This window comes from Crocuta crocuta, unplaced genomic scaffold (assembly GCF_008692635.1).
Source record: "Crocuta crocuta isolate KB4526 unplaced genomic scaffold, BGI_CrCroc_1.0 scaffold279, whole genome shotgun sequence".
Lineage (NCBI taxonomy): Eukaryota > Metazoa > Chordata > Mammalia > Carnivora > Hyaenidae > Crocuta > Crocuta crocuta.
In genome coordinates, this window is record NW_027551570.1 from 4,692,470 (window position 1) to 4,702,368 (window position 9,899).

Sequence of the window (9,899 nt, forward strand, 5' to 3'; positions counted from 1 at the left end):
GGTCAAGGTAACTAAATTTCTATCAGAGATGAGAGAACTCCAAAGAACAGAATCCACTTATCTGGATATTTAAGGTACTAGAAAAGGGAAAACATACTAACCATTAATAGTAATAGCAATGTGCTTGAGGTGGACCATTTTGATTATCCCATCTAACGAATCTCTCCAGCAAACCTCTGAGATGGGTATTGCCCCCATTACCAATGGGTTTACACAGATCTCTGCCCAAGGTCATCAAAGTTCAAGATGTTTAATGCTAGGACCAGTGCTCTGGAAAGTTCTGACAGAAATGATATAGCAGTCTGTTTTGCATGTAGATGACTTCCTGGCCTGCAAGCTGACCTCACTTGGGTCAGTTCTACCGCCAAACAAAGGGCACTGACATCAGAAGGCAGTCAAAGTCAAGTCAGTGACAAGATCCCATCCTAGCCTCTTCATATCTCTCTCTGGCCCTTCCAACAGTGCCATGTATGGAAGTGTGGGGAAGCTCAGAGCTCAGGAGTCCAGATGATGTAGAATCTAGTCCCAGCTGTACTACTTCCCTGTCATGAGACCTCCGGTAACGGACCAGGGATTGCTGCTTGGCTCCCTTTTGTGTAAGAGGATGACGGTCTTCATCTAAATGGTTGTTGGGATAGTCACGTGAGGCAACGCGGCCATGTGGAAATGAAAGGAACACAATCCTGAGCCTCTACAGTGGCAACACACTATGCTCATGTATTTTCTCTTCATCGTAATCCTTTGAGGAAAGTCCTGGTATTACCCTCAGGGGTAAGGAAGCTAAATTCCACCACCACGATAGATGTTACTTCTGTTTTGTCCCCTTCCCACTATCCTTCTTATTTAAAAAAAAAAAAAAATTATTGTTTATTTTTGAGAGAGAGACAGAGTGTGAGTGGGGGAGGGGAAAAGACAGAGGAAGACACAGAATCAGAAGCAGGCTCCAGGCTCTGAGCTGTCAGCACAGAGCCCGACGCGGGGCTTGAACTCAGCAGTCCACAGGATCATGACCTGAGCCAAAGTTGGACGCTTAACCAACTCAGCCACCCAGGTGCCCCCTCCCACTACCCTTCTTAATGAGCTTATGTTACCTTTTGTCCCAGCCATTCAAATGAAAACAGTTTTATTCTACCAGTGAAGAAAAACGGTTTTTAAGAGATTGAGAAGGTAGTTTGTGTGCCACTTCCGCTACTGTTACCATCAGAGATCTACTTTTGTGGTGTTGACGTCTCTTTAGATGCAGTAGATTCACCATGGAGCTGTTACGTTGATGCCATTCTTGTGTAATCTTCACAGAAGTAGTTATGTGAGATTCTCCCCCTTTAGTTTCAGTGCTCCAACATCTATATTATGTAAAACTTAAATAGAAGGAGATTATAAAGAACATAATCTTCATTCTATACAGAAACAAAAAGAGCCTTTATCTCATCACTTATTCTGCCTCTTGCTAAAAGGAAGAATATGCATTACATTGGAAATTTTACTATTTTAAGGCATCAGGAAAACATTATGTTTTTCCATTTTTCCATGTAGATGCAACTGAAAGCAGTAGATTTGTTACTGAGAAGTTGTATATTAGTAGAATGTTCATAAATGCTACCTTAAATCAATGTATAGTTGAACTAATGCAGCAAAGGATTGACATGGCCGGTACTTTGTTAGTAAAATCCAAATTCCTGTATTCAAGACATTTAATAGTCTCCAAAGGTGCCCTTTTGTTTTAATTTGGATTTCTGTACCCTGGATTCCTAAAAGTGAGACTACTGAGCTTAGTCATCTATAGCAGAGGTTTATCCTTAAAATTAAGTGAACAGTATATAATACATGTGTGGGTTTTCAGGGCAGAAGGTTTTGGTTTTCATCAGATTCTAAAAGGTGATCTTTGATCCTGGTCAGGGTATGGCGCTGAAGATGCTAAGTCCCCGGGCTCTTCCTCTGCCCTGGGCGTGCCGGTGGCTGGCCTCATGGCACAGCAGGCCGGAGCCAGCCTGGCACGTGAAGCTGTACTCTGCGAGCAGGAGAGGATTGGTGGGGCTGTGTCAGTCCCCTTCAGTAGAGGAACTGGATAGCTTGTGTCCTGTGTAACAGTGAAGAGCTTGGCTGCCATACCGGGTCGGACAGTGTTTCCTCCTCATTCTGTGTCCATCTGGAACTTGTGAATGTGACCTTTTTGCAAACAGGGTCTTTACAGATATAATCACGTGGAGACGAGGTAATACTTGATTAGTCCAGCGACTGGTGTCCTTATTAAAGGAGAGGGGGTTTTGGACACAAACACAGAGACAATGCCACGTAATGATGGAGACAAAGCCAAGGAATGCCAGGGACTGTCAGCAACCTCCAGAGGCAAGGAAGAGTGCTGCCCTAGAACTTCAGGGGGCATGGCCCTGCTGACACCTTGACCCTGGACTTACAGCCCCCAGAACTAAGAATAAATTTCTGTTGTTTTAAACCAGCCAGTTTGTAGTACCTTGAGACTAATACAGCTGCTAATAACATAGTCCCAAAAAGCAGTAGAATAAACAAATCAAGGAGGTTATTCCTACTTTTTTCATAAATAAAAGAAGCCTAGAGGTGGGCAGTCCGAGCAAGTACAGCAGCTCCATGATGCGCCCAGTGCCCAGGCTCCCTCTGGGTCACTGCCCACGGTCCTTGCAAGATGACTTGTGAAGCTCCTGCCAGCATTTCGGGCAGCGGAAGTAGGAAGCGTAAAGGCCCAAAAGCCGCAGATAGAGTCAGACCCAGTGAGGAGATTTCCAGAAGCGCCGTCCAGGGACTTCTCTTACACCTCACTGGGCCACAGGTGGGTCACATGACCCACCTTGGCTGTTAGGGGAGGTGCGCAGGGTGCTGCCCTGAATGAGATCTGGGGCGTGTTGGCGAGGGAGGGGTAGAGGGTGGAGCTGGCGTGGCCCATCAGCAGCTCTGCCACCTTAGACCCAGGAGACGGCACCGTAGTGGGCATCTAGGCTCACTGGCTGTTTGTGCTCATAAACAAGCTAGAGCATGTGGAGTAAAGTGGCCTTTAGATCATGGAGCACCTCTACCACCTAGGCCTATAATGAAAAGCAAGGGGCCTCTCATCTTGCATCTTCCCACTATGGCCATATCTTCCACCTTCACCGCCACTCCCCTCTTCACCCTTCCCCCGTGAACATCACCATCAAATATATGGGTTTGTGGCATCCTGGAGGGGACATTGGGATGACTTGCTTCCTGAGATTTTCAGGCAACGTGGCCGTATGATTTTCTGAGATGTCAGGTGGACACTGCTACCCCTGCAGTGGGGTGGTAAATCACGTATTTAAGCTCAGGGGTACAAAACCTCGCTGCTCTGAAGGTCCATTCCCACCAGTGGCAGTCCAAGGCTTACACCTGCCAGTTGAGGCAACTTGGTGTTTTACAAGTTAGCCATCTCATCTGAACAAATGCCCCCAGTTAGAGTTTCTCTACTTTGTCTCTTCTCCCTGCCAGGATGATGTCCGTGTTCTAGGGTGGCTCTCGTGTCTCTGGCCTTTGAGGAAGGATCTCTGGGTGCCCTCTGGGTCTTTGCTGGCCTCTGAGGAGAAACCTGTTCTCGCATGGTTATGGGCCACTGACTGACTGCCCTGCTAGCCTATAGCCCATGACCCTAAAGGGGTTCGGCCTTGTTGTTACTGACCATGGGCCCCACGTTACACTGGAGGCAGGAGCCAGGCAGTTTGGCCAAACCTTTTGCTTCCGGATATGTTCCACAGCCAACTGTCAAAGCGGCAGGCAGGAGCTGAAGATCCAGTCCGGGCCGCAGGATGTGTCACATCTGCTTTCTACCCATTTCCTCTTTTCACGGCCCCTGATCCACTAGATGCGGCCTCCAGTGGCCTCCTCTCCAGGAAGCCTCCCATGCTTCTTCCAGATATCCCTGCATGCATTGGCTGAGCTTGCTCTCAGCGCCCCCGAGTGATTCCCCTGCTGCCCCTGTTCGTGTAGCAGGAGCTGGGAAGTCCACCCCGCCTTACAGCTCAGTGGTGCAGACCTCACCATCCCCGCGCCCCCCAAGACGACCCAGCGGCCCCAGGCAGCCCTCGGACCTCTGCCTTGAAACCATGGCATTCACAAAAACCAAAGTGACCATCTTCAGTCCCCTAACAGACCTACATCACCGGTTCCTGTCAGCTCCCTGCAGTTGGTTGTCATTTGTGTCTTGTTGAGTGGCTTCTGTGTTGTTTTTCTGTTGAGGGAGAACAAATTGTTACAGGCTTTTAAGGAAACCAAAAACATTCACTCTCTAATTATATCTATTATTCCATTCCCATTCATCTTGCTTTCTTGTTTTGAAGCAGGCCTTTATATGAGCCAGAAACTACAGTCACGTTTTCTGAATAAATAAAAGCTGCTGTTTTTCTGCTGCGGTGTGTGAGAGGACTTGTCAGCGTGGGTTCGAGATTTATTCCTATTGAAGATTCTAACAAATTGTCAGGCTGGGCTCGTGTTGATGGTATCAGTCGTTGCCTTTTCCCTTACTGGTAATATTTTTGGAAATATTTAGCATAGCAGTGTTTTGAAATGCAAGTTCCAAGTGTGTTTTCCCACGTTTGTTCGTTCAGTCAGTACTTACTCTGTACCTGAAATGTAGGCCTCATTCTGAGGGCTGAGGGGATAACCCTGAACAAGACAGCCTTGGGGCGTATATTCCACTGGGGGAGGTGGACAGCAAAAAGCCAACAAATGCATGTGATAAAGCTGATGGTGACAAGTATGTAGTGAAAGTATAGGAAAAGAGATGCGGCAGTGATGGGGGGCGGAACCCGGGCTCTCTTAGCTTCGACGAGCCGGAAGGCTGCTCCGAAGAGGCATCATGGGACCAGAGCTGAACAGGGAGGAGGAGCTGGCTGCATGGATGTGCTGGCCCTGCCCCTGCTAGCCGGGCGGGGGTAAGCAAGCAGGGAGTGACACACAGCTCTGGTGGCCGTAGGGGGCTGGGCTTGCAGCTGAGGAGTCTCCAGTGGAGACCGAGACAGCTCTACTGAGTGAGTGACTAAGCATGGGGCTTGTAAGGTGTGATTTAAGGCCACAAAATAAGAAAGTAGATGTTAATGGAGGGTAAGCCTACTTACTGTCGTGATTGTCCAATTGGTGTATTCATTGGTATCTTTTTTAAAGCGTGTTTTAGTTGCCCCCTGTTACCCCTCACATTCTCCTGCCTAGCCCCCCGGGGGGTGGGGGGAAGGGCGCTCTTCCTCCTTCGAGCTCTCCTGAGAATCCCAGCTCCGCAACCCGCCCCCCCTCCCAGCAGCAGGGCTGCGTGCATCCCTCCGGCTTGTGGTGGGGGAGCGCCGAGACCCACTGCTTCTTGGGCCTGCCGGTGCCACGCAGCTCAGTGCGGTGCTGAGCCTGGCGGTCACGGCCGGCTTGCTGGATGCTCAAAGCAGGCCTAGATGAAGGACTTCTCCCGTGGAGGGAGAGCCTCCTAGAGGACACAGAGAAGTCCGTTCCTGTGAAGACCCCGGGCGAAGTCAGGCAGACTCCATAGGCATTGATGTCTGATGGCAACCTGTCGGGCCACGAGTTTGTCCTTTGATTCTTACCATTTTGTTGAGTTGACAACATGCTTTACTGTTTAAATCTTTAAAGATGGTGTCTTTATTAACTTCAGTCACCTGCGGGGACCTCTTCAGAGAGAGAGGGGAGTTAACCTCACGGAACGTGAGGCAGTGTGGGAAGCTCGGACTGAAATGCTTCCTCCCAGAGGCTGGATGAATGCTCTAGACTGTTCACATCGTAGGTTAGCAGGAGGTGCCCCGGCCTCTCTGTGGAAGCGAAGACACATCTGTCACTATAAGAACGCGTTTGTGTCGTGTTGTGGGACGGCTGTGCTCGCAGGGCTCAGTGCTCCCCTCTGCTCTCCCCCACGCCTGCCTCATCTGCGGTTCGGCAGAGCATCCTTGGTGGAAATACTTGCTATGAAATTGGACAGAAACATTTCCCAGCAAGTTATGATGTGGCAGCAGATAAGTTATACTCAGGGCATTAGTTATAAAATGTCATTCTTCTATTTTCAGTAAATATTCAAGATGTGATATTACAAGAAAATCTGGAGAAAGAAGATCAAATTCTAGTCTCTCTGGCAGGATTAAAACAGGTATGTCCATTGACCTTTGTGCCCCGCTGGCCATTCTTTCAGTGCTTGTTGGGGAGGGTATCCTGTGGCGTGCCGTGCACGGTATCAGAGCCAGCGTCTCCCCGGCCCCTCGTTTCCTCCCAGAGCCCATCCTGAACCCCCACCTTTTTACACCTCGCGCTCCTGCTAGTGATTATGTCTGACCAGCCTGCGGCCCGAGCTAGTTTTCCATTCCCACCCTTGCTTCTTCCTCTTACCAAAGTCATTCAGTTTGCTCCTCCCCCAGAGCTGGTGTCGCGTGGTCCCGCAGCACGCAAGGCTGTTCCCCCATAAATACATGCTGCCTGGGAGCACAAGGCCTAATCACCACCCACGGCAGGTCTCAGCCCTGTAAGGAGCACACTCACCCAACCCCTGGAGGGCTGAGTGGCACGTACGCGCTAATGAAAAGAGTGTGCGGCTCTCAGATGTCTGCCTGTGTTATTAACAATTCAGCTGGGGCGCAGCCACTTTAGTAGCTAAGGGCTGTTCAGTGGAGCTGAGTGTGTAGGCACATGGCACTTCCTGCTCTAAGATAACTGCCCAGGATGTGACACCCAGGTCTGACCCTGTGAGAACCTGGCCATTAAGACTCAGAAATTTTCCTTGGTCATTAATAAGGCCATGGCTTTGCTACAGTTGGATTTTCTCCTGTTATTCCTTTCTTGTGGTAATATAGTCCTCTCCATCCTATTAAAAAATGATCCGTGATGAGTCTAGTTTAAAGGTATTAGAGGTTTAGGTAGCATTTCAAAACAAACTCATTCATCTTTTTTATTTATTTTCTTCTTTTTTGAAAAATAGATCAAAGACATTCTGAAAGGTTCCCTGCGTTTCAACCAGAGTCAGCTGGAAGCTGAGGAGAATGAGCAGATCACCATCTCAGATGATCACTACTGCTCCAGTGGCCAGGGCCAGGGCCAAGGCCAAGGCCAGAGCGACCAAACACCTGGGGCCAGCAAGCAGGTATAAGAGCTCTGATGAACAGTGTCACATCAGCTTGATGGGGGTACATTCACATGAGTTCTCCAAAGTGAGGAATACTAAAAACTTTGCCAAAGTCACTTCAGATTACCATGTGTGAAGTTCAACTATAAAATACCATGAGTGGCCTGAGCCAGAAGCGCTATATATAGCTGTGCAAGTTGCATACTCTAGTGCCCTATGGGGTACCATTCACAATGATAATAATTAGACTGTTATCTTCTAGAGTTGTGCAGTGTACAACCTACAGACCTGTATGCAGCAGCTTTGGCCTGAACCTCCTGTCAGCCCTATCGTGTGGCATCAGAAAGCCAGATCTCGGTCTCAGCTATTGGTTAGTTGCATCTAGCTGATGCTCCCATTCCCCGTAAGCACAGGAAGTGCCGTTCATTCTTTCCCAACGCTGTCCTGAGTGTACTTTAGTTGGCTAGAACCTTTTTTTTTTTTTTTTTTTTTTTTGCCTTCAGGGAGGGGGATTTCTCATTAATGTCCATCCCCTAAGGGAGAGAGGTCAGTGAACTCTTTCTGTAAAGGATCAGATAGTTAATATTTTAGGAGTTGGAGGCCACATATGGTCTATGTCACACATTTGTTTTTGTATTAGGTGTGTTTCTTTCTTTGTACAACCTTTAAAAACGTATAAGCGATTCTCAGCTTGAGAGCTGCACAAAAACGGGCCACAGACCAGACCTGGCTTATGGGCCATAGTTTGCTGACCCCTGCTCTCAAGGTGTCAACATAGTGTATAATTTATGCTAACATAGGAGCATAGAATTTTCCAGCGAGAAAGGATCCAAGGAATTCCTCTTGTGCTGAGTCCTGCCTGCTTCTTTTACCAGTGAGAAAATGAAGGCCAGGAGAGCAGCGGCTCCGCAGGCCACGTGTCTGCGGGCCTCCTGTCCCGGGCCCCAGGCTTCCAGCGCCGCCGCGCTTCCTCACTATGCTGTCCCTGCCAGGACAACAGCCCCTAACTACACACTTTTTAATGGCTTTCAAAGTTTCATCTTGATTTTTTTTTTAATTTTCATATATATTATTTTTATTATTTCTTTTATACAAATTGTTCATTTTTTAAAATTAGTTTGTCAAGTTGGTTTCTATATAACACCCAGTGCTCATCCCCACAAGTGCCCTCCTCCGTGCCCATCACCCCCCTCCCCTCCCCCTACCCCATCTGCCCTCAGTTTGTTCTCAGCATTCAAGAGTCTCTCATGAGAAAGGAGCATTAGCAAAATCTCATCTAAGGCTCTCTCTCAAAAACGAGCATCCAGATACTTATAAATTATTTTTATGATGAAAAAAAGACCAAAGTGATATTTTAGAATGGGAACTTTTTTAGTTTTAAGAGTACTTTTCTTTTTTTTAATTTTTTTGTTTTATTTATTTTTGAGAGAGAAGAGGGAGAGACAGTGCAAACAGGGTAGGGTCAGAGAGAGAGGGAGATACAGAATCTGAAACAGTCTCCAGGCTCTGAGCTAGCTGTCAGCACAGAGCCCGACGCGGGGCTCGAACCCATGGACCGCAAGATCATGCCCTGAGCCGAAGTCAGACGCTTAACTGACTGAGCCACCCAGGCGCTCCTTAAGAGTACCTTTCAAGGAAAGAGAACCTTGTGTGGTTAATTTCATTCAGCTTTGAAAAGAAATTTTCATAGAGCGTTTAGTCTGCAGTTTTAGTCACATAAATAGAGCATTAACATTGCAAGTTTAATTTGATTAATTCCTCCAAATTCTCCTTCCCTAAGCAGATGTTTAATTTTCCAATAATCATTTCTTTATTCAAATACTGTTGAGCTTAGGTTCACCCTCAACTATTTTTTTTTAATTTTTTTAAGGTTTATTTTTGAGAGAGAGAGAGCATGAGTAGGGGAGGGCCAGAGAGAAAAGGAGACACGGAATCTGAAGCAGGCTCCAGGCTCTGAGCTGTCAGCACAGGGTGCAACTCACGAACTGTGAGATCATGACCTGAGCCATAGTCAGGCGCTTAACCGACTAAACCACCCAGGCGCCCCATCCCCCCAACTATTTTTAATTGACCATGTTATTTTAAAATTTAGCATAATTTTTTTTTATTTGGATGTGTAAAAATATTACACAAAAGACCTTTCAAAAGCACTAATGAATTTGCTAAATTTAAATCTTCTTGATTGTACTTTGCCATTGTTACTCCCGGTTTTCATTTTGTAAGAACCTGCCTTGTTACCGCCACTGCCCTAGCAGACCCCCATGCGCATGTGCTAGGAGAGCCAGACGTGAGGTACGTGTGACACGAAACAGATGTGCCCTGCGCTGGCGGGCCACACTTCTGTGCAACAGCCAGAGATCTTTGGCCTCTGTGTGTGCTTCTAAAACACAGTCAATCCATCCTGCGCCCAGAGAGTCCCCCACTGCCTTCTCCGCATCTCTGTTCCTCTGTAAGGCTAAGTGGAAAAGAAGAAAAGTAGAAAAGGGAAAATAGAAGGGTTTTTCTTCTTTGCTCATTCCTGCCACGGCTTCTCCCTTAAGGATGTTAGTTTATAAAAAAAACCATGCTCCTGAGAGAGGTTTTATCTGAGGAAGGAAGAAATAGGGAAGCAGTGCTCTCCTCTCGCCTTCACGGGAGAAAAGGCAAGAGAATTCCCAGATGAAGCAGCAGGTCCCACAGAAAGCCAAGTCTGGTGCCTGGTGCCTGGTGCCTTGTGCTGGGGATCTGGACTAGATTCATACGGGGACCACCAGGCTGGAAGTCCTGACCCAGCAACTCAGGATGGTCTGCAGGGCTTGGAGCTGGCAGACTT

At 47.7% G+C, this 9,899-nt stretch overlaps 1 protein-coding gene across 1 annotated transcript in view; it reads left to right on the top strand.

Moving 5' to 3' along the window:
• TBC1D5 (TBC1 domain family member 5) overlaps positions 1-9,899 on the top strand; it is a 536,447-nt gene that overhangs the window by 519,472 nt on the left and 7,076 nt on the right. The window contains exons 23-24 of the mRNA XM_077750881.1: positions 6,042-6,121; positions 6,944-7,105. Of these exons, the coding sequence (XP_077607007.1) occupies positions 6,042-6,121; positions 6,944-7,105 (242 nt within the window). The remainder of the gene's footprint in view (positions 1-6,041; positions 6,122-6,943; positions 7,106-9,899) is intronic.